This window comes from Anastrepha obliqua, chromosome 6 (genome assembly GCF_027943255.1).
Source record: "Anastrepha obliqua isolate idAnaObli1 chromosome 6, idAnaObli1_1.0, whole genome shotgun sequence".
Taxonomy (NCBI): domain Eukaryota; kingdom Metazoa; phylum Arthropoda; class Insecta; order Diptera; family Tephritidae; genus Anastrepha; species Anastrepha obliqua.
The window spans coordinates 72,709,464-72,735,426 of record NC_072897.1 but is presented as its reverse complement, the minus strand read 5'-3'; the positions used below and the strand labels follow the sequence as shown (position 1 = coordinate 72,735,426).

Below are 25,963 nucleotides of genomic sequence, written 5' to 3'. Positions count from 1 at the left end.
GAGTAGCAACGCGCGCCGGGTACAGCTAGTATTTAATAAAATTTAAAAGTATCTTTGAAAAACAAGTCTACTAAATTAAATTCGTTATTTTAATGAGCGAATTATCCAAAACTATACCAACTGTGTCATTAGTTAAAACTTTTATTAGAATATTATTAAATTCCTTCAACCAAATCAAATGAATTCTTGAATAGAGAAATGTTTCATATAAGCACGCAAAAAACTAACGGCGGACATAAATGCATCTTTATATATGCATACAAAATGACACATGCACAAACAAGTATGTGAATTTATATACATACATACATATGTGACTGTGAGGACTTGCCACAGCAAAATTATTACGATTCGCTAAAAATTCTGGAGGAATCCAGCGCACACTCATAGGCACAACATTCTGTCAAAAATTATGAATTATGAAGCGTCAAGAAAATTGTTTCCCAATTTACTCATACAACTTTTTATGTTCTTGCTATAAAGTAGTACATTGTTATTCGATATGTGAATTTTAATGTTCAACAAGAACAGTACGTAATAAATTTTAGAAATGAAAAGTGCATAGTGACTAAACAATTTTAGTTTAACGATTTGCGGCGTTGGCCTTTGTTGCTATCAACAGTGCTCCACAGATCACAGATGCTTCAGGATTAAATGTTTGGCAATTTCCTCTTCATCCAAAGGCTAAATGTATGTACAGTAACCTCCAAAAAGCAACATACTATTTTAATATTTACCTATTGTAAAAAACAGAAAAAAAAAATTGTTTCAAAATTTTCTCAAGTGTCGAAATACCCGGGATAGAACTTTATTATAACTTACTTGTTGCTGTTTAATGCATCTTCAAACCCGGCCCCCTTCGCTGGGCACACTAAAATAGAATAGATATGGTTTAGAACAGAAAATATATGAATTTCATATTATTTATTTCTTTATTCTTTATTCAAGCGCTTTGGCATAAACAATATTTTTTGTTTTTCTATTTGTTTTTGAGTAAATATAAAATATAAATTGAAAATCAGGAAAAAAGAAGATTGTTTTTAAGTTTCAAATCAACGCATATGAATAAACAATCGTCTTTTTTCCTGATCATCCATGAATTTTTCGTTTCAATTTATATGTTTTATTAAGCATTGGAGCTTTTTTAACCATTATCCATTTATATTTATCAAAAAAAAAAAACGAAACAAATTTTTTTTTCCACGAACACATAATTTCATTTGGATTTCACATTAAATTCTTAAATTTCGTAAGAAATTATTCACTGTTCCAAAATCCACTCCAAAAAAATTCACAAACAATTTTTACATGTTGCACTTACGTTTTTTCCTTATGGCATCCAAATCAGAAAGAAATATTGACACATTGTAACTCACACTGTCAATTTGACAGTTCAGTTCCGCCCCAAGCGTTAAAAAAGTAAGCGACATTATGGCTGGTTCAAAAGAACGCTGTACCCGTTGCCAGTGCTCCGAATTACAACCAAACTTTACGAAACCCATTTTCAATACTTACTTAACAATGTGCGTAAGTTTGGTTTAGTCATCAATAGGTTTAGTCATCAATAGGTATGAAAATTACCCCGTATTAAAGCACTTATCAACAGCTTTAATTTGTTACCCATATTGTACACGTCCGAAGGTTACCCGGGTCCACGTTTTGACCTATATCTCGAGACCCTATCTACCAATAGGTATTCAAACTATACGGAAATCATCTTCAATACCTACTTAACAATGTGTGTAAGTTTGGTTAAATTCGGTTCAACGACACGGCGGGTCCACGTTTCGGCATATATTTCGAGACCCTAGTCATCAATAGGTATGAAAATTACCTCGTATTAAAGCACTTATCAACAGCTTTCATTTGATATCCATATTGTACAAACACATTCTAGGCTCCACGTTTTGGTCTCTATCTCGAGACCCTAGTCACGGAGCGGATGGAAATACTCTTAACTAAAGCATTCACCAACAGCTTTCATTTGATACCCATATTGTACATACACATCCGAAGGTTACCCGGGTCCACGTTTTGACCTATATCTCGAGCCCTATTTCCAAAATAAAATATAATCCGTGTTACTCGTGTATGATGTAGCTTTCGAAATGGTCAAAGAATTTTTAAAAGCGGTCCAGTAGTTTTTGGGCCTATTCATTACAACCAAACAAACAAACAAACAAAGTTTTCCTCTTTATAATATTAGTATGGATTGTGCCTGAGCGATTAAGCTCTGCGGCTCATACGATGCTCTCCAACGTCAGGTTAAAGAAGTCACACGACAGCGAGTCACCCTGTCTGAAACCACGTGTGGTATCAAACTGCTCGGAGAGTTCCTTCTCAATTCTGACGGCGCTGCTGGTGTTGAGCAACGTCATCTTGCAAAGCCGTATTCGTTTTGTGGGGAAACCAAATTCAGACATCGCGGCATACAGATAACTCCTCTTCGTACTGTCGAATGCAGCTTTGAAATCGACGAAAATATGGTGTGTGTCGATTCTCCTTGCGTGGGTCTTTTCCAAGATTTGGCGTATTGTAAATATTTGGTCGATGGTAGACTTTCCTGGTCTAAAGTCACACTGATAAGGTCCAATCAGTTGGTTGACGGTGTTCTTCAGCCTTCCACACAACACGCTCGCTAGAACCTTATAGGCGATATTTAGAAGTCTAATCCCGCGGTAATTGGCACAAATTGCAGGATCGCCCTTCTTATGGATTGGGCAGAGCACAATTAAATTCCAATCGGCAGGCATGCTTTCATCCGACCATATTTTATATAGAATCTGATGCATGCACCTTACCAGCTCCTCGCCGCCATGTTTGAATAGCTCAGCCGGCAGTCCGTCGACGCTCGCGGCTTTGTTGTTCTTTAGCCGCGTTATCGCTAATCTCACCTCGTCATGGTCGGGTAGCGGAACGACAATTCCGTCGTCGTCGATTGGTGTATCGGGACTTTCACATTCTCTGTGACATCCGCAGCTATCACTGCTTAGCAGGTTCGAGAAGTGTTCCCTCCATAATTTAAGATTGCTCTGGATGTCAGTCACCAGTTCACCCTCTTTGTTCTTACAGGAAAACGTCCCGGTCTTAAAATATTCTGTAAGCCGCCGAACTTTCTGATAGAATTTTCGGGCGTTGTTCCTGCTGGCCGGCATCTCAAGCGCCTTGCACTCACGTATTTCGGCCTCTCGTTTCTTCTTTCCGATAATACGTAACTCTTCCTTTTTTAGCTCTTTGTAGCAATCCCACATGGCTCGCTTTGCGCCCGATCGCAGCGTGCCGCTATAGGCGGCATCCTTTCTTTCTGCGGCAGCATGACATTCCTCGTCGTACCAATTGTTTTTTCGGGTTCGCCGGAATCCGATTTTTTCTTCGGCGGCGGTACGTAGGGAACGAGAAATGTTGGTCAATTGTTCGTGCATGCCGGTTTGTTGGGCAGTGCTTTCTGAGAGCAGGAGTGAGAGTCGCGTGGCGAATCTTCTGGCTGTCTGTTGTAATTGCAGCTTTTCGATGTCGAACATTCTTTGCGTAGGTAGATGTAGGTTTTTTACTGCACAGAGGCGTGCGCGCAGTTTGGCTGCAACAAGGTAATGATCCGAGTCGATGTTGGGCCCTCGGATCGTACGTACATCTAATACACTAGAAGCGTGTCTTCCATCTATCACAACATGATCGATTTGGATTAACGTTTTTCGATCAGGGGACAGCCAGATAGCTTGGTGGATCTTTTTATGCTGTAGACTGGTGCTGCAGACTACCATTTTTCTGGCCCCGGCGAAGTCGATCAGCCTCTGTCCGTTACCGGATGTTTCGTTGTGCAGGCTGAATTTTCCGACTGTGGGACCAAAAATTCCGTCCTTGCCCACCCTGGCGTTGAAGTCGGCAAGCACGATTTTTATGTCGTGGCAGGGGCAGCGCTCATAGGAACGTTCCAAGCGCTCATAGAAGGAATCTTTGGTCGCATCGTCCTTCTCTTCCGTCTTTCGTCGATTATTATGCCAAGGTATTTAATGAACGGCTTCGATCCTATGGTATTTTCGCCCACCACTATGTTTGCTGACTCCACCTTCTTTCTGCTGCTAATGAGCACTGCTTCCGTTTTATGATCCGCAAGAATTAAACCGTTCTTGCGCAGCCATTCTTTTACCATGCCGACAGCCTGGTTGTAGGTTGCTTCAGCCTGGTGGAGTACTTTAGCTACGACCATAACAGCGATATCGTCAGCAAACCCTATAATTTTTTAGTCCCCAAGGGTTACTTGCCGTTTACTCCCTGTAATTGCGTTTCTCCGGGCCTTCCTTTTTTGCTTATAGTGAAGCTAGTTCTCTTGAAAACTGTGCGTGCCCCTAGAACGTTGATAAACCCGCCTTGCTCTGTTGCACTCTCTACGCAATTCCGGAATGTCCGTTGTCCACCAGTAAACGGGTGCCCTGTTATGCCTGTTAGGCCTTGTTTTAGACATGGCTGCATCGCATGCTTTTGTTAGGTGCTTCATAGCTTGCGTAGCCTTCTCAGTTGCATCTCAGCCTCCATTGAGTCGACCCTGTATCTCGCGTCGTACGCATTTGGTGGCTTTGGTTCGCCATGTTTCTTCATTTCGCAAATTATCGCGAGATGTTCACACCGTGTATAATGCTGGCTAACAAACCATTTCGTGGACCAAACAAGGCTGGGACTCACGAAGGTAAGGTCTATTATCGATCCCATTCCTGCCTTTCGGAATGTCTGCTGGTTTGCTGTGTTCATAAGGACTATGTCTAACATTGCGAAGGTTTTCAAAAGGGCCTGACTTCTTGGACTTGTTCGCGGGCATCCCCAGTTCACAGCCCAAGCGTTAAAATCACCAGCTACGACCACAGGTGTATGGTCTTTAATATCTTTGGCGAGATTCTCTAGGATGCTGGTAGCTTCAGACAGAGTTAGGCTGGGTGGTAGGTATCAGCTATAGACGTATGTATCCCCAACACGCGCTCGTACAAATCCGCGAGCTGCCTTCACGCTCATAAGTCGGGAGCTATTTGTCCCACAGTTCCAGATTGACGACTTGCCAGTAATATCAGAGGCCCAGCCATTGCCTTCTAGGTGTTTATATGGTTCACTGAGAATATTAACATCTATTTTGTGTTCCCGTATAGACTGCATGAGTAGGTCTTGAGCGCTTTCACAATGGTTAAGGTTTAGTTGCAAGATCTTCATTTCTGCCGTATTTCTTTCAGAGCTCTCTGGTATTCTGGGCACTTGTTGCTGGTCATCGCATGTCCTGTGTTACTTACAGTTTTCTTCTTGCATACTATGCAGTTTGCTGCTTGTGTGCAGTTTTTGGTCTGATGTTCCTTGCTGCCGCATTTAAAGCAAACGCTAGTGTAGTCAGCTGGGCTTTTGCAGCTTCCTGCTACATGCCCATAAGCCATACATTTGAAGCATCTCTTTGGTTCTGTTTTCTCTCATATGCGACAAATTACAAGGTATATTCGGATTTTGTTTGCTTCGAGCAGCTTGGTAGCGGTCTCCGGCGTTACTCTTAGCGCCACTGTTTGCGTTCCTCCGTATGCTTTTCGTAGACCCAAAATCGCTGAAGCAGGTACGTCAAGTTCCTTGAACTTTTTTGTTATCACCTCTTTTGTGGTCTCGAATTTCAACTTGACGCAGCTCCGTTAGAGCTATGACTTCTACCGCTTCTCCTAAAGCCACCTTAACAGCTTGATGGATTTTCAGGGTATTTGGGTCAGATGGTTTTGCCAGCACTAAAAGTTTTTTGACCTCTTGTATGTCGGTATTCAGCTCCTTTAGATTTGGTTCTGACTTAACCCAATTCAGAATTTCAGCATATGATATGCGGCCAACGCTTTTTACTACTATCGCGTCCTTTCGTGGTGGCCTCTGCCGTTTTCGATTTCTTTTTATATCGTTCCATCTCTGCCTTTTCATCTGGTTTGGGTGCATTCTGTGTTAGATCCCTCCAGGTTTTCTTGGACTTAACCGTCTCCCATTTTTCGGTTGTTGCATGCTCTGTCATTCTAACCGGCGTATTTCTTTTGGCAGGACTTTTCCTTGCAGCGGCGTTGTCGATTGCCCTTTTTGGCGTAGATTCTATACGCTTAATAAAAGGTGAAGTTTGGGCACATCCATCTTTGACAGTAGATGTTACTCCATGCACCCCTCTTAACGCCAGGTTCTTCGGAATAAGGATAGATCCCTTTAGTTTTTTGTGTAGGTCCGTTATGTACGTGACCAAAGCTCGCATTGGGTGGTTTATGTTCCTCTTCGGAAGCTCCATCATTTCGGCTAGTTCTTTGACCTTATCGCCGATGGCTCAATATATTTCTTCGGCCGTCATCGCTTTCGTAAGCCAAAGTGCTGCATGCACGGTGATGCCGACCTGGTTCTTTCAGTGCCTGGTGGTGAATATGCCAACCTTGAGCTCCGTTGGAACGGGTTTTTGAGCAATTCACCGCTGCCGTTATTGCCATTTGCAATAGTTGTTTTTATCTCTGATGCTATTTTTGTTACAACTTCACTTCCTTCCGTGGTTTGTTTTTTTGCTTGGTTTGAATTCATTTCTAGTTTTTTGGGCCCCAACTCATAAGTTGTTATCCATATCCTGATGCGTAGTCACTTGTAAATGATTCCATGGTTATCTTTGCGAGCAGGGAGGCCATGCGAGGGTTGACAAAAGCTCCTTATGAGAGCTTAAGTTCAGAGCCGAATCAGTGTTAACTAGGAATGTTACATCTAGACCTACGCGGACACTTAATGGCGACAGAATATGGAGCATTCTTAGAGACTTGCCATCATTTTAACGGGGCGGGGGCAACTGGATTATTAGCCTGAATGCCGTTTCAGCTAGATATCAGTCCGCTTACTAGGGAAACAGAATAATACAGTCGTCAGCTCGTGGCAGTATGTCTTAACGTATTCCAGTATTCCATGATTAAGACCTTACTGGGCTCGGTCTTAATGTAGATCGAATTAGTTTCACAGCCGCCCCTAACATGGGGGACAGACGCTGACCAAGGAGCCGCCCAATATGATTCAGTCGCTACTAGATTTTTGAATTTTCACCCTGCCTTTGCATGACGAGGGAGACACTTATTTTATTAAAGGCGGTGTCGTTTTGCCTTTGCCACAGGAACCTCTTCGTATTAGCTAGCTTTTAGACTGCTTCCCCCGTTTCTGCCGCTCATTGTCGTGGGCTGCTTATTTGTTAGAACTTATTCGCAACTAACCTGCTACTACAGGCCGTCAGGCTATCCGCAACCTGCCGACACCAACAGTAGCTTAGAGTCCAGATTAGTTGCTAGATCCCAAGGGAGCGCGGCCTCGTACACATGCATATGCATGTGTTTTGACATATACTATGTATACATATAAACATATCTTTAATCCCTTCAAACAAATCAAAAAATTCTTTATAGCAAACGCTTCATTTCCAGGCACACAGGAAGATGGCATATACAAATTTATATATTATATATGAATTTTTTATACATATGCTATACAATGGCAACTAGAATCATGGCCTAGCCTATGTATGTACATATTTGTGTTCTGAACTTCTATCAAAACAATGCTTATTAATATACACATATGCATGTACATACAACCGCTCACACAGGGCACTCACTTTATTCCTCTAAATGCGTATGTCGTTCAAAGCTAAAATTCTATTCCTAGTGACCACAAGAACAAAATGTATTAATAGGCGCAGCCGTAGCGGCCATCATTCTAGTTGCCATAGTGCTGAACAGTCTGAAATAGTCGCGGCGGCGCCGAACAGTTTCAAATATTGTACTGTACAACAAAAACTCATCATCAAAAAGTTCACTGATAAATTCGTGCTCCTAGTTCTAAGAACAAAGTACTTTCATTCATAAAACGAGCCGCCCATATGCCAATTTTCTCGACCGTTCGAAAATAGTCAATATTGGAATATTTCGCGTAGAATTATTTGCCAATATTTGGTAAATCTTGAATTTTTGTCAAGTTGAGTGCCCGCGGCTCCGTATATATTTTTGCACCCATATATGTAAATATGTCTTCTAAATGCTCGACAACTGCAGCTACTGTGCGTCAAGTGCGCGCATGAGCATACAGTAAGTTGGAGAAACAACATAAGTAGATTATAAAAAAGTTCTGTGTCGGACATTTCAATACTAGGAGTAAATTTCGAAACAATTATTTTATGTTCTCTGATAGTAGGTAAATAGTTAATGAGTATATTACTTTACGTATGTAGTTCTTCAATTGATAAAAAGTTCGCAAAACATATGCATATATCTGCAAGGTTAGAAACTTACTCTGAAATCAGAGTATTTGAAGGTTCCTGTACATATTTGAAGCGTTTTTCAGTAAGAGCACTTCAACTTTTTTTTTTGAATAAAACACAAACGGTTTGACTTTTTTAACTAATTGTTTTTTTATAATCGAGTTTGAACATATACATTTAAGTATGAAATTCGATTTCTTTTGCATGATCACCGCGTGCACGTTTTACGAAGTCCAATCTTTGAAACCAATTTTCGACCACTCTTTTGCGGTATCGATTTCCATTCACAGTAACGTGGCGATATGGGCCAATTACGCCGCCGGCATGTAAACCGCACCAAACAGTGATTTTTTCGGGATGCAACGGTGCCTCATGAATCACGTGTGGATTCCTTTCTGCCCAGTAACGCATATTTTGCTTGTTGACAAAGCCATTGAGCCAAAAGTGAGCTTCATCACTGAAGATGATTTTTTGGAAAAAATCTGGATTAAAGTAGCAGCAACAGAACGATTATTTTCATAAAAAATTTGCACGATTTGCAATCGTTGCTGAAGTGTGTGGCGTTCCATGATGAAATGTATACTAATGAAGTTTAGAAATGACAAGCGAAAAATAAAAAATATTGCGTCGTTCGCCCTCCCTATCGGAAAAAAGTTGAAGCGCACCTATTGAAAAACGCTTCACAATGCTGTGCCTATGAATGCGCGCTGGATTTCTTGAGAGGTTTTACCGTAATATTTTTTGTTGTGGCATGTGCACATATGTACATACACACAGCATATATACATATATAAATTCACAAATTCAAATCTGCATATGCCATCTTCCTGTTAGCCTGGTAATGAATCAATTCTTTAAAAAGGATTTAATTTCGTTGATCAAAAGACATAACACATATGTGAACTGTTCAGCGCTGTTCAACAACCGAACAATGCTCGGACATTTTTTGCGATATTTTTTTGACAAATTTAAATTTGCATATGTCATCTTCCTGTGTGTCTGGTAATGAAGTGTTTTCTAATTCCCCATAAATAGATTGTTTAACAAAAGTTTAATAATTAATTTTTATTCAAATTAAAATGTTTTAATTTTTTTATTTTAATTAAACCTATTTGGTAAACTGCCATCATTTCCCTCCAAAAATTCCCGCATTTTTTCCCTCTAAATTTTACTTTAATCACAGCCGTTAATTTATAATAATCTATATTATGCACTCACGAATATGGAAAATTAAATCTTTCTGAAACTGTGAAACTTTCACTCAAATACAATTTACCGTAGATAAAACTTTAATTTTATTCGAAGAAATACAGACACAGTGTGCGTGTGCAGCAAGTCAGCATATAAGCTCAGGATTCCCCGTGAGATGTGTACACAGCGCATGTGTTCAATAACAGTAGTATTTAGTAGAGTGCGATAAAAACAACAAAAAACTTATTTGGGAAACTGTGTAAAAGCGAAAACGTGTAAAACAAGTACCGTGTAAATCGGGGAATAGGTGCTAGGGCACCAAGTGTGCATACGCACATATATACAAGTATATGCACATGTAGATGGGCCACGACAATATATTACAGTTAGTAACAGAAGTAAGTATACACCGGACACATTTTCAATTTTCCCCCAATCGATTCCTTCAAACAACCTAAGTGATACCAAAATTGTGTTTTATTTACCTGAATGTAATACAAAAAACATATTTAATCCAAATAATGACAAAATTTAAAAAAACAACCAAATTATAGCTTTTTATATTAAACTTTATAAAAATTCATGTCTCAGAAGTAAGTATACAGTTCATCACATTATTAATTTGTGAAATCAAAAACATAATGAAAATCAAATCCTAGTATTTGGTAGTATAACCATTAGACTTTACTATCGCTTTAAGTCGTGATGGCATTGATTTCACGAAGTTTTCAGTTACAACTGGTGGTATTTTATTTCATTCCTCTTGAAGGACGTTTTACAGTTGTTCCTTATTTCTAATCGGAAGTTTACGTATTTGTCGCTTTAAATGTTCCCATAAATGTTCGATTGGGTTGGTAGCCGGGGACTGTGGTGGGGTCTTCAGCTGTTTTCGCACATTGCATAACAGCCAATATCGTACAATGTTGGATGTGTGCTTGGGGTCATTATCCTGTTGGAAGATAAACGTTCCTCCAAGGCCCAATTTCGTAGCGCTTTCTTTTAAATTATTTTTCAAAATATTTAAATAGCCATATCGGTCCATAATATTTTCGATAAATACCAAGTTTCCAACCCCGTTCGCAGCCATACATCCTCAAACCATCACAGAGCCCCCTCCATGCTTCACAGTGCCGGTCATTTTGTTTGGATCCAATTCCGCGTTAACTTTTCTCCAAACTTACTGAACTTACACTCATCAGAAAATATGACTTGGTTCCAAAACGTTTGGTCATATTTTTCATGATCTTTTGCGAATGAAATCCGTTTACTCCGATTGACACTACTCACGAAGGGCTTTTCCTAACATTGCGCCCATTATAACCAGCACTATGCAAACTCGGCGAGCAATTGGGTGCTAAATTGTTTTCCAGTCTCATTTTCAGCATCAGATTTTAATTTGGGGGTCATTATTTTGTGGTTTGTCCTGATTTTTCGTACGACTAAGCTTTTTTCTCTGGGACTTAAGAGCGGCGGACGCCCACAACACTCTTTTTAAGTGGTGCTTCCCGCCCTTTTATATTTATTTACAATCTTTTGAACTGAAGTAAAACTCCGATTTATCAAACGACCGATTTCTCGCAATGATTTATGTTCCTTGTGATATTTTATAATCAGTTTTTTTAAATCATCAGTGTAGTAAGAGGAAAACAACCAGCTCATTCTCAGTTCAAATAACAACTGTCCAGTTTATTAACATTGACTCTTATTTCTAATGATTACTAATAAGGTGAATATGTATGTACGTATATAAAGAGAGTGAGAGTGATTGTTATAGATAAATTATGTTATTTACATTGATATGCATTTACACAATGTTATTTAGGCTAACTGTAAATATCAATACTCTATATGCTCATCCTAAAGCTGTCGCTAACTATAACAATTTAGTGTAATATAAAATTGTAAAATTAAAAACAACTGCGTTTGCAAATTTCAAATACAATTTAAATTTTTAACTACTCTACCTCCTTCACGTGGTCTGAGTTCTCTTCGAGTGCGTGAAAAATCTTCCATCGTTGGTATCTCATTGGCTACAGTCAAAGCTGTGTTGTTGTCTGATAACATTTGCATGTTGGTTTCGACATGTTGTTGAATTTGCTGGTTTCTGATTTGATCCAAATGACGTTTGATACTATGTTTGTTGTGAGCCAAAGTACATGAATATGATTGAGGTCCAAGATGTTGTTCTACAACTGCCTGTGTCCAACTAGGCTTATTTGGTTTACGGTAATCACGTACCATTACATTTTGGCCTTTTTGAAAAGTTTCATGACGATTTCCTTTGTGATTATTTATGTTGTTGTGTTGAGACTCAATAATTTTTTCTTTTGTTGTAGGAGGTTTGAGATTGCTGAAGCGAGTTTTTAGTTTTCTCCCAAAAAATATTTTTGCTGGAGATTCGCCTGTAGAACAGTGAGTCATATTTCGGTAGTCCATTAAAAATCTGCATAAAATTTGATCCAAATTTGCATCATTGTTTTGATCTAAATTGGCTAATACAGACTTTTTAAACGTTTTAACGAAGTTTTCTGCTTGACCATTTGTAGATGGGTGTCCCGGCGCAGTCAATATGTGTTTTATTCCATTCACAGACAAAAATTGTTGAAATTCATACGATGTGAACTGACGGCCATTGTCGCTTACAAGTGTATCGACCAAACCATACCACGAAAACATTTCTCTTAACTTCGTAATTGTGAACATTGTAGTTATTTCCTTCATTTTGAACACTTCAACGAATTTCGAAAATGAATCGATAACAATTAGAAAATGAAAATTTCTTATAGGGCCAGCAAAGTCAATATGGATTCGACTCCATACATTACAACTTGGCGTCCACGGCATTAAACTGCTCTTCTCGGGGCTAGGCTGCAGTTTTTGACATGGTAAACAGTTTTTAATTAATTTTTCAATATCTTTATCAAGACATGGCCACCATATATATGATCTGGCAAGCGCTTTTGTTTTTACTATTCCTAAATGCGAGGAATGTGATTCATTTAAAATTTTTGTTCGCAATTTTTCGGGGATAATGGTTCTGTAACCCCACAATACACACCCATACTCCACACCGAGTTCAGTATACTTTTCACGATACGGAGTGAAATTATTATCCTTTAAGTTACATAAGGTTCCATCCAAAATGCATTCTGCAACTTTAGATAAAATTGGGTCTCGTCTCGTCTCACGAGCGATGTCCTTAAAACTCATATTGAAATAGTTTTCAGATTCAATAAAGTTGACATATGAAAACTCCGTAATTTTGTTTTCAAACATTTATTGAGGCATGCGCGAAATTGAGCCAGCTTCATTATTTACTCCTTTCACATATTCTATGGTGTAATTGAACCCGGATAAAATTAATGCCCAGCGCTGCATTCGGGCTGAAGCCATGATAGGCAATCCTTTATTGTTACCAAAAATAGTTAATAGTGGACGGTGATCAGTTTTTAATATAAATGTGTTTCCCAATAAGTATTGTTTAAGTTTTGTAATATATTACAAAACACAATAGACAAGACTTCTTTTTCAAGAGTACTATAATTTTTCTCGCTCTTGCTTAATGCTCTGGAGATAAAAGCAATTGGTTTCAATCCACTAGAGAATTTATATGACAAAATTGGCCTCCCACCGCCGTATTAGAAGCATTCGTTGTTAATACCAACGGTAAATCTGGGTTGAAATGAACCAAAACTTGGTCTGACGTCACAGCATTCTTGATGGCGTCATATGCCTTTTGACAATTCTTTGACCATAAAAACGGCTTATCTTTGCTCAATAATTTATAAAGTGGAGACATCATATTCGCAAAGTTATTAATAAATTTTGAGTAATAATTTGCCATACCGACAAAGGCTCTAACTTCCGAAATATTATCTGGAATTGGCGCAGAAAGAATGCTCGAAATTCGATCGTTATTCTTACTCAATCCGTTTTTATCAATATTGAAGCCCAAATAACAAATCTTTGATTGAAAAAAAACTGACTTTTTGATATTTAGTTTCAATCCAGCATTTTGTAGTTTTTGAAGTACTAGCCTCAACGTTTTAATGTGACTCTGCATAGTCTTTCCAGTGACTGTAATGTCATCCTGATACACCACGACAAACGGTATGTTTCTTAACAAATTTTCCATTGTCTTTTGAAAAATCGCTGCCGCAGTCTTAACACCAAAAGGTAATCGTTTTACTTTTAATGTACCTATGTGCGTACTCCATGCACACAATAATTATGACTCATCGTCAAGAATTAGCTGATTGTACGCATTGGACAAATCAAGCTTTGTGAAAATTTCACCACCCTGTAAAGATGCAAAAATCTCATCTATCCTGGGTAAAGGATATTTAAAATCCTCTAAAAACTTGTTAATTGTGATTTTATAATCACCGCATATCCGCAAATCACCGTTGGGTTTCAAAACTGGTACTAAAGGTGTACCCCAATCGGAGTTGTCAACAGGTTCAAGAACACCTGAACTGATTAAATCTCGCAACTGTTTCTCAACTTTAGCCTTCCATGCTAATGGCAAAGGTCTGGGTTTGCAAAATACTGGTGTTGCATTTTCAACAACCTTTAAACAAATTTCCGAATTTTTAAATTCACCCAACTTATCTTCAAAAACCTCGACGAACTTAATCTTCAATTGTTCGACGATCGCAGCATTATTATTTTCGAAATTAATATTGTTTATTTGCAATAATTCGAAATTAAAAGAACGTAAAAACGTACGACCAAGCAATGGAGGGTTTGCAGAATCCACAACAACAACAACAACAACAGTTTTTGTATTACCTTTAAAAGTAATCGACGCATCATATTCGCCAACCAGCTTCAATCTATCACCACTGTAGTCAACATATGGAATATTGCATGGTCGGAGAGTCTTTTCCATAATATTATTCTCGTAAAACGACAAAGGCAACAAAGTGCATGGTGCACCTGTGTCACAAACAGCATTTAATTTAACTCCATCAATAACGACTGGAAGAGAATACACGTCAAACGAATTTCGCTCAGCCACACTAAAAATTGAATGATTAAACAAATCATTATTATCATGTTCATCATCATTATCATTAGATACATAATTAACACTTCTCTTTTTATTGTAACAAACAGACGCCAAATGACCAACTGTTCCACAAGAATGACACTTGCTATCTTTGTATTTGCATGACTGAGATGCATGATTTCGCCAACCACAGTGAGGACAAGGAAATTTTCTCTCACCATCGCCTCTGTTATCTCTGCCACCATCTCTGTTGCTGCCACCATCACCACTGCCTCTGTTGCTGCTTCCCCATTTGCCTCTGTTGCTGTTGCCACCATTACCTCTGTTGTCACTACTGCTATTGCCTCTATTGCTGTTACCACTACCGTTGTTCTGCTTCTGATGTTTTTGCTTCTTGACAAAATTCACTGCAGTTTCTTCTTTTCCTCCCTTTATTATGCATTTCGTCTCTAATATCATCGCCTTTCTTAATGCACTTTGAATTGTGAGATTCTCATCTTCTTCACACAGTCTTTCAAAGATGAAATTTGGCAATGGGTTTGGTTGGTTTAACACAAATGCATCTAAATTGACCCCAAATTTACAATTAAGTGCCAACATCTTTACACGACCATACCATTCCGCCACAGATTCACTTTCTTGCTTCGTTGAAATATGAAATATTTTCCGCTCACTAAATACAATAGTAGGTGGAGTATATTGTGTGTCCAATATTTCACACAACTCTTTAAATGATTTTGACACGGGAGTAGCTGGACTGCACAAACTGTGTAGAACTTTGTATGGAACGGCACCAATTGATTTTAATAAAATCGACTTCCTTACATTATCATCTGTGCAATTCACTTCACAGAAATGTATCTCCAAACGTTCCTTCCAAACATTCCACGACTCCACATTCGGGTTAAATTCTGGAACATTCGTCGTTTGAAGCATTGTCACTGGTGTCACCATCTTGCTGTCGTTCGCTGACTTTTCTTCTTTAGGAGGCATGTTGTGATTTTCTTTATTTTACTGTTTTCTTTTTTGTTTTAGTTTATTTTATATGTAAAATAAAAAATAAAACCTTAAAACTCACACAACTCTACTAATTTTAATTCAATTACAGTCAAATATAGCTCATTCGACGCAAAATTAAATTTACTATAACAGTAATGTATTAAAAAAAATCCTCAATATCGGATAATATCGTAAAAATCATGTCAAAGTTGAAAAAATAGAGAAAAAATAAAAAAATTCCAAATATTTCCGTCTACAGTCTCGTCAGTTGTCATTTCAGAAAAATTGTCAACACACTGTCAAAAAGGCTTGTTTTTGTTCTTTCGAACTAAAAAAAAAAATTCGAAATCGGATGGAAATTGGCGAAGGAACCTACTGAAAAACGGTTTTATGGCCATAAAACGAGATTTTGGGGGTGTATTGGAAATTTCTCCTATACCATTTTGTTTAGTTTTTCTATAGCCACAAGTTGTTCTAGGTCTCCATAAAAGTATATTTAATCTTTTTTTTTTGTCACACAGTGTTGTTTTACTGATCGAAATGCCCTCATATGTTATATGCTTTTCCATGCTATAAAATAAATATAGATGGCATCTTAGATATTTTTAATTTCTTCTTTTTATTTTAAATATCAAAACTTTTATACAAACCATGCTTTATTTCCTGCAATACATTCTGTCAAAAAGTTACCGGGAATTGTTCAATAACACGCAAAATAATTGTTTAATCATTAAAATTTATTTTGTGGACTTCAAAATAGACTCCATTCGAAGCAATACACACATGCCAACGATTAGTCCAGTCAACGAAGCACTTTTTAAACGCGTTTGAAGAGATCTTCGTCAGCTCCTTCAGCGAATTCGCCTTAATGGCCTCTATCGACTCAAAGCGGCGTCCGCAGAGTGGCAATGTAAGTTTTGGGAAAAGTAAAAAATCCCAGGGGGCTAAATCCGTTGGTTGTTCGATGATATTTGTCGAGTTTTTGGTCGAAAAAGTGTTCACAGTAGGCGGTGCTTTATCATGGTGTAAGATCCATGAGTTTTCTTTCCAAATAATATTCTTTATTTACCGTAAAACCATTTGGAATGAATTCCGAGTGCACAACACCATGAGAATCAAAGAAAACGAGTATCATGACTTTCACTTTTGACCGACTTTGACGTAGTTTTTTGGGTTTTGCCTCATGTGGATAGCGCCATTCAGCCACCCTTTGACTGGTTTGCATGTCAAACTCATATACCCTTGTCCATCACCTATTATGATGCGCTGCATAAATGTTGGGTCCGAATTCACTTGCTCAAGCACCTTCTTCCGGTGAATTTTTTGACGTGATCTTATAATTCGATTTAGTCAGCTGCATGCACGAAACAATTCGTCGTTATCTTGCTCAATCGTCCTTATCTTGCTCATTCGTCGTTATCTTGCTCATGCGTCGTTACCTTGCTTGAACTGCTAACGAGAGCGCGGAACGAACGACAAAGAGCACAATCGGCTCCGCGTTCGGCAACGTTCGACATCTGGCTCTCTCCTACTTGAGTGAGAATATATATGTATGTATATGCGCATATGTATATAAATTGACACATTTGTATTTGCATATGCCTTCTTCCTGTGTGCGTGGTAATGAACCATTTCTCTGTTGAGAATAGGACGATGATAGGAAAGGTAGGAAATGAAAGGGGGTGTTTCGAGTGTAATCTGTCTTGAAAAAGGCAAATCGATGATGTTGCCTCTTAGTGTTGTTGACTTATTAAGGTCTGATGCACAATCGAAATTGAACATATCTTTCATGAATTTGATAAATGTTTCGTAATTTTTCACGTTTGTGTAAATGTAACTTGATCAATTCCATTGCGATTCCATTTACCTCCTTCTCTATATCCATACAAAATATCTATCAAACAAATAAAATTAAAATTTTGTTTCGAAAATTGAAACCATTCCATCAGTATTTTCTTATGACGTTGTCACGTGAAACTATCGTCAGTAAACCGACTTTACAGACAACCTCTTTTCAAAGAAATTCAAATATAGCGAATTGATTCGTGAGACACGCTAAGGTCCCGAGCTACATCCCTCAAATTCCTGCACCATTTCCTTGACTTTGTCGACGTTTTCATCCGTTGAAGACGTTGATGGGCGACCAGATAGGGGCAAATCTTCCACGACTTCTCGGCGCCCTGCAAAAGCCTTATGCCACTCGTAGACCCGTGTTTTTGATAAAGCACACTCGCCATAGGATTTTTGTAACATTTTCAGCGATTCGGCACACGTCCAAAACACATAATTTAAGACAAATTCTTTGTTAGATATTTCATAGAGAAAATCGCAGAGCACACCTGCTTGACTGATGTAATTAAATGCCAAAAACAAACTAATAGACAGATCACGCTTAAACTCTGCGATACTATAGAGGACAGTTGTACCAACATTCCAGCAAAAAAAATTTAGACATATGTATTTTCTTTTTGTACAAACATAACTAGATACACTTCTTACATTTATATACAAATGTATATACACATTAATATAATATATAGATATATAAAAGGATTTACCTGTATGCCGCGATATCGGAATTGATACCAAACGAGGTTTCAAACAGGGTGACCCTTTAACCTGATGTTGGAGAGGCTCGGACGAGCCGCAGAACTTATTCGCTCAGGCACAATTTTTTATAAGAGCGTACAATTCTTGGCGTATGCTGACGACATTGACATCATCGGCCTTAATCGCGGTGTTAGTTCTACCTTCTCCAAACTGGATAAAGAGGCAAAGCCCATTCGCTGTGTGAACAAGGAAAAAACGAAGTACCTCCTGTCTTCAAACAAACAGCTGGCGTACATGCGTATCGGCACCCACGTCACTGTTGACAGTTATAATTTCGAGGTTGTAAAAGTCTTCGTATATTTAGGAACCAGCATTAACACCGATAACAATGTCAGCCGTGAAATCCACCGTAGAATCTCTCTTGCCAACAAGTGCTACTTTGGACTAAGTAGGCAAATGAGTAGTAAGGTCCTCTCTCGACGAACAAAACTAACACTTAAAAAGGCTCTCATCATGCACGTCCTAACGTATGGCGCATAAGATTGGACGTTGACAACATCTGATGAAGCGACGCTTGAAGTATTTGAGAGAAAGATTCTGCGCAAAATATTTGGACCTTTGCACGTTGGCAACGGCGAATATCGCAGACGATGGAACGATGAGCTGCATGAGCTTTACGACGACATAGACATAGCGCAGCAAATAAAGATTCAGCACCTACGCTGGCTGGGTCATATCGTCCGAATGGATACAAGCATTCCGGCTCTGAAAGTATTCTATACGGTACCAGCTGGTGGTAGTAGAGGAAGAGGAAGACCTCCTTTGCGTTGGAAAGATCAGGTGGAGAATGACTTGACTTCACTTTGTGTCCAATTGTTAAACTCGGCCAAAATCGCGTAAGCGGTTATCGCGGCATTTAAGTGGAAGAAAAAAATATGTATATATAATTGACGCGTACACCCTATTTTGGGCTTTTGACCGAGGTCCTTCTCCTATATGCGGCGTGCGTCTTGATGTTGCTCCAGAAATGGAGGGACCTGCAGTCTCAAGCCGACTCCGAATGGCAGATATTTTCTATGAGGAGCTATTTCATGGCAGAAATACTCTCAGAGGTTTGCCGTTGCCTGCCGAGGAGCGACAGCTATAAGAAACAACGTTTTCTTTGTTTTCGAGATTCGAACCTACGTTCTCTCTGAACACCAAACCATTCGGCTACGGCGGCCACCGTATAATCGAAGAATATAAACAATATAATAATCGAATAGAAACATAGAAATAAACACATTCAAATGCTTTGCAAAATTCAGTCGGCCATTACTCAATTTGATTTTCTACAGAAGCAAAAAACTTTACAGAGCCAATATAGTAAAGAGAGAATTCACTGCAACCAGCGCTGTTAAAAATTTCACCACATCACGGCCGCGGTTAGAATTCATTTTTAATAGTTCACACTATTCGTTGCCGGCAAGACTTGTCTATATATTAACGTTCTCTGGGTGCTGTTACATACATACCTACATTGCGCACATAAGTACTATATACACACAAATGTATTGTACATATGTCAAACCGATTGATGCGTTGACTGAGAGACGACAAAGGTTGTGTCGTGGGCTTACCTTACAATGGCCAATATAATTTTGCTGAAGGAACACCAAAGAATTGTGTAGAAAAAACATTTTTGGGAAAAGGAATACACAGCTGAGAACAGAACCAAAAATTTTGCAGCATTGGTACTAGAAAGAATAAGTTTAACATTATTTCAATAAAACAAATCGTCTTAGATTTGTTTTTGCTTCTTTACTTTTCTAGAACAAATTGTGCACCACGGATTTTAAATATAATATTATATTATACAGGCTGGGATTGATTGCCATAGGAAATCATTTTATTTTAACTGTTGGTGGGCGTTGGTAAATCGTAACACTGGAAATTATGTGAAGGATATGTCGTTGTTACTGTTGAGACATTTTTGTCTAAGAACAAGACTTGATGGTTATGCCCATGATGTTGATGGAAGTACTCCCATGATTGTTGGTATTGTTGTTGCTGCTGGTGTTGGTACTCTTGAGCTAGACCAGATAGTTCCTCCTGCGGATTTGTCACTAAAGCGGTCCATATCGGTTGCAGTTGTTGTTGCTGGTTGCCGTAGAATGGATGTATAGTCGTACGCTGCAACTGTACGGAATGAGCTTGTTGACGCGGTTGTTGCTGTTGCTGTTGCTGCTGCCGCTAATGAGGGCGCAATTGACGCTGATTTTGAAGTAGTGTTGAAGGTTGTTGTTGTTAAAGTTGTAATCGTACTATTTCATTATTTCCACTACGTCGTACATATAAACGTCGTGCCATATTCCAAAATTCTTTACTTTCGTTAAATTGTTTTCTGCTAATTATACCATTATTGTTGTTGATTTTTATATTATTACGACAAACAATATTAGTGTCGTTACCGTTATAGTTGTGGCTTGTGGTATGACTGTCACTGTTGTTGCCGTTGCATTTATCGCTGCTGCTGTTAATTGATAATTTTTGTTTGTTGTCATGCATCCAGTCCACTTGTACTGCACGACTATCGACAGTGGTTGCCATTACATCTATTTCTGCTACTGCGGTTGCTTTTGCAAATGCTGTCGACTGTGCTACAATGCTGGTAGTAGATTTTATAGTCTCTGATAACGAATAGTCAGTACTAAAATTAACTTGTTTACCTTGAGTTTCAAATTCCGTTCTGATTTCAGTTCCCTCCAATTTTCCCCTGCCACCCACAACGTTGCCAATTTTCTCATCCACTTCTACTTCAATATCTTCATCGCATAATTCTTTTCCATCACGAATTTTGGAATGTAACACCTTTTCTTTTATTATAGCTGTATTTTGAATTGGTTCTTTTGGTGAAATGTTGCTTAGCTGGTACCTTTTATGGTGCTGATGCTCCGCTGTCCTTCTGCCTCTTCCTTTACTTGCAGCCATTGCCTTGTAGTTATCCTGTTGAATACAAAATTACTAAATAAATAATGCTTAGTGTTAGTTTAAAATGCGTCTTTTTTTACATCATACTGCGCAAACTGTAAGTAAATATATATTAAAAATACTAAGTACCTAGTGAAGGGGGACGCTGCTCAAATAATCCATCTCTCTTCGATATCACCCTTAGAAAGGTTCAAATCTCCTACGACTACCCCTTGCTTTACAAATTTTCAAACATAAAAAATGTTCGTCTCTAGAAGAATCGTTTTACATACAGACATACATATGTATATACATGCGAGGTGTGGTAATAACTTTCCAGGAATTTAACCTCTTGAGCTGGAAATTATTTTCCAAACGCCGGTGACTATATCATGTATGTAAACCAAATTATAACGAGCTCTTACTTGGCATAATTTCAATTAAAGCTTTTAGCAGAGTGTGTTTAACAAATGCATATAGTCACAATATTTAAATGCACGGAAGTCGCGCTCCCCTGGGATCGAACGACTAAGCTGGGCTCTAAGCTACCGTGGGGGTCGGCAGGTTGCGGATAGCCGGACGGCCTGTAGTAGCAGGTTAATTGCGAATAAGTTCTAACAAATAAGCAGCCCACGACAATGAGCGGCAGAAACGGAGGAAGCGGTCTAAAAGCTAGCTAATACGAAGAGGTTCCTGTGGCAAAGGCAAAACGACACCGCCTTTAATAAAATAAGTGTCTCCCTCGTCATGCAAAGGCATGGTGAAAAATACAAAAATCCAGTAGCGACTGACTCATGTTGGGCGGCTCCCTGGTCAGCGTCTGTCCCCCATGTTAGGGGCGGCTGTTAATTTAATACGATCTACATTAAGACCGAGCCCAGTAAGGTCTTAATCATGGAATACTGGAATACGTTAAGACATACTGCCACGAGCTGACGACTGTATTATTCTGTTTCCCTAGTAAGCGGACTGATATCTAGCTGAAACGGCATTCAGGCTAATAATCCAGTTGCCCCCGCCCCGTTAAAATGATGGCAAGTCTCTAAGAACGCTCCATATTCTGTCGCCATTAAGTGTCCGCGTAGGTCTAGATGTAACATTCCTAGTTAACACTGATTCGGCTCTGAACTTAAGCTCTCATAAGGAGCTTTTGTCAACCCTCGCATGGCCTCCCTGCTCGCAAAGATAACCATGGAATCATTTACAAGTGACTACGCATCAGGATATGGATAACAACTTATGAGTTGGGGCCCAAAAAACTAGAAATGAATTCAAACCAAGCAAAAAAACAAACCACGGAAGGAAGTGAAGTTGTAACAAAAATAGCATCAGAGATAAAAACAACTATTGCAAATGGCAATAACGGCAGCGGTGAATTGCTCAAAAACCCGTTCCAACGGAGCTCAAGGTTGGCATATTCACCACCAGGCACTGAAAGAACCAGGTCAGCATCACCGTGCATGCAGCACTTTGGCTTACGAAAGCGATGACGGCCGAAGAAATATATTGAGCCATCGGCGATAAGGTCAAAGAACTAGCCGAAATGATGGAGCTTCCGAAGAGGAACATAAACCACCCAATGCGAGCTTTGGTCACGTACATAACGGACCTACACAAAAAACTAAAGGGATCTATCCTTATTCCGAAGAACCTGGCGTTAAGAGGGGTGCATGGAGTAACATCTACTGTCAAAGATGGATGTGCCCAAACTTCACCTTTTATTAAGCGTATAGAATCTACGCCAAAAAGGGCAATCGACAACGCCGCTGCAAGGAAAAGTCCTGCCAAAAGAAATACGCCGGTTAGAATGACAGAGCATGCAACAACCGAAAAATGGGAGACGGTTAAATCCAAGAAAACCTGGAGGGATCTAACACAGAATGCACCCAAACCAGATGAAAAGGCAGAGATGGAACGATATAAAAAGAAATCGAAAACGGCAGAGGCCACCACGAAAGGACGCGATAGTAGTAAAAAGCGTTGGCCGCATATCATATGCTGAAATTCTGAATTGGGTTAAGTCAGAACCAAATCTAAAGGAGCTGAATACCGACATACAAGAGGTCAAAAAACTTTTAGTGCTGGCAAAACCATCTGACCCAAATACCCTGAAAATCCATCAAGCTGTTAAGGTGGCTTTAGGAGAAGCGGTAGAAGTCATAGCTCTAACGGAGCTGCGTCAAGTTGAAATTCGAGACCACAAAAGAGGTGATAACAAAAAAGTTCAAGGAACTTGACGTACCTGCTTCAGCGATTTTGGGTCTACGAAAAGCATACGGAGGAACGCAAACAGTGGCGCTAAGAGTAACGCCGGAGACCGCTACCAAGCTGCTCGAAGCAAACAAAATCCGAATATACCTTGTAATTTGTCGCATATGAGAGAAAACAGAACCAAAGAGATGCTTCAAATGTATGGCTTATGGGCATGTAGCAGGAAGCTGCAAAAGCCCAGCTGACTACACTAGCGTTTGCTTTAAATGCGGCAGCAAGGAACATCAGACCAAAAACTGCACACAAGCAGCAAACTGCATAGTATGCAAGAAGAAAACTGTAAGTAACACAGGACATGCGATGACCAGCAACAAGTGCCCAGAATACCAGAGAGCTCTGAAAGAAATACGGCAGAAATGAAGATCTTGCAACTAAACCTTAACCATTGTGAAAGCGCTCAAGACCTACTCATGCAGTCTATACGGGAACACAAAATAGATGTTAATATTCTCAGTGAACCATATAACCCTTGGGGGAACCTGTTATCCCTATAGGGCGCGTCCCCAGGTGGTGGATAGGGGAACGCCTCCCAGATATGGAAGGTAGGAGAGTAGGTCTCCCGCGAACCACACAGGTCGAAGACGTAATCTTCGTTAAAAAAAAACTCCCTCAACCCAAGGTGTGATGCGACCCGTGCCTATTGGGTGGGTTTGGCAGCCGGGGGACTAAATAAGGCTGTCTTCGTACGGAGCCCTCCTGATATCAGGCCGCCTCAGGTTGTAACGGTGGCCTTGCCATGGTATGGGGCGCTGCCATGGTCGACCGGATATTTCCCCTATATCCTCTTTGGTCACCGCGCATGGCGACATGCGCAGCTCCCTTGGCGGGGCAGGTGACCGTACGAACCAGATGAAATGAAACCACAAAAACTTAAAAATTCGGATGACGGGAAAACAAACACGGAACAAACGGACAAAATGACGGGAAAACATACCGACGCATCGACAGCACGGACTGATAAAAAACCAAACACGCGGACAGAACTACAGGACAAGCAAACAGACAGACAGAAGGAAGCGACGGACGCACTTAAAAAACAGACAGACAATTGGACAAGACGTACAAGCAAGGACGAACTGAGGATGACGGGGTCACCCTCAGAGGATGAGCTCTTGGCCTCCAGCCAAGAAACAGTTGAGGGCAAAGCTGTGGGCCACAGCAGGCCAACAACCATAAATGAACCAACAACATCCGCTAAAGCCATGGGGCAAAAGCGCCCTAATAAAGGCCCATCAAGGTATAAGCTCTACCAGAGGTCTCTCGCTATCCTTGGCAGGATTCGTAAGAACGAGACCGAAGGTAAAGCTCATCCCAAAGATGAGGCTGACAAGGCAAGGTGTCAAAAGGTGGTGGACGAATACCTGGCATTCCAAACCGCCCGAAAGACAGAGGCCAAAAAACGTAACCGTTCGCAAGACGAAAACAAGAGGGCAACAAAGAAGCACAAGATCTCAGATCAGGGTGCGGTTGTCCCCAAACTTACCAAACAATTCAGTGAGGTGGCACGGGACCATCTTCAAATGGCACTGGTGGACGAAACTTCCAACCGCGGCAAACCTGTGCTTGACAAATGGTCGGAGATTGAGGCACGGTTGTCTCGCATAGTCGTCGACCATGTCATGGCGAACCCGGAGGGTCAATCCCCAGGTTTCGACTCGGTGGAAGTGGTTCGCGGTTGCCGGGTAATCAAATGTGATGACCAATACTCATTGCATTTCCTTACAAACGCGATTGGCAAAATTCAGAACAGCTGGGATGGCTTGAGGCTCAAGCTCATTCCAGCTAGCGAGATACCACGAAGGCCGAGGGCTCGCATCTGGATACCAAACATGGAGTTTGAAGCCAATCAGTTAATTCCCTATCTCCAGGCTCACAACCGCTCAGTGCCGATGGCCGATTGGTCGATCATCAAAGCGGAGGCTCCGCAAAAGCACAGCGTGTCGTTCCTCCTTCAAATCACAGAAGAGAGCCTTGAACCACTGCAAAAAGTGGAAAATAAACTTCGGTTTGGCATACGGAAGGCCCTGCTGAAGATATTCCGTTCTGCGAATCCGGAGGAGGAGCAGGATGAGGTCGACGGCACCAGCGAACTGCTGATTGGCATGCAGTTAAATGATGCCGAACCTGCGGAAGCAAACCAATAAAAAATGGTTTTAAAGGTTGTCCAAATTAACCTGCAGCACTCACAAACTGCAACGGACAACCTAACCGTTCTCCTAGGGGAGGAGAACGTTGACATAGCCCTAATACAGGAACCCTGGGTGCGGAGCAACGAGGTGAAGGGATCCCGGGAAGAAACTACAATCTGTACTATAAGCGTACTCAAGGTAATCCTAGATCATGTATTGTAGCCAAAAAACACTTAAACATATTTTTAATCCCATCATACAGTTCACAGGATGTGACGGCCGTTGAGGTGGAAGCTGCTGACGGTGTCAGCATCACACTTGCATCCATCTATATGGCACATGATCGGCCAGCACCGCCCGAGGAGGCTTGTGGGCTTGTGCTTGAAGGAGCCAGGAACAAAACCCTGCTACTCGGATGCGACGCCAACGCGAGGCATGCGTTGTGGGGAAGCTCTGAGACAAACGACCGAGGTGAGTCTTTATATAATTTTATTATTAATACTAACTTATCGGTATGTAACAGGGGTAACACTCCCACTTTCACCTTTCCTAGTACGGAGTACTTCAGAGGATGGGAGGAAGTGATTGATGTTACTC

General features: G+C 40.2%; 2 protein-coding genes across 2 annotated transcripts; one reads left to right on the top strand and one right to left on the bottom strand.

Moving 5' to 3' along the window:
• Positions 1-13,685: 13,685 nt before the first annotated feature.
• LOC129250714 (uncharacterized protein K02A2.6-like) lies at positions 13,686-15,461 on the bottom strand. The gene has a single exon (XM_054890313.1). It carries the CDS (start codon positions 15,459-15,461, stop codon positions 13,686-13,688), a length of 1,776 nt encoding a protein of 591 aa, XP_054746288.1.
• Positions 15,462-24,154: 8,693 nt separating this feature from the next.
• LOC129250713 (uncharacterized) lies at positions 24,155-25,381 on the top strand. Its single transcript, XM_054890312.1, has one exon. It carries the CDS (start codon positions 24,155-24,157, stop codon positions 25,379-25,381), a length of 1,227 nt encoding a protein of 408 aa, XP_054746287.1.
• The last annotated feature ends 582 nt before the right edge of the window (positions 25,382-25,963 follow it).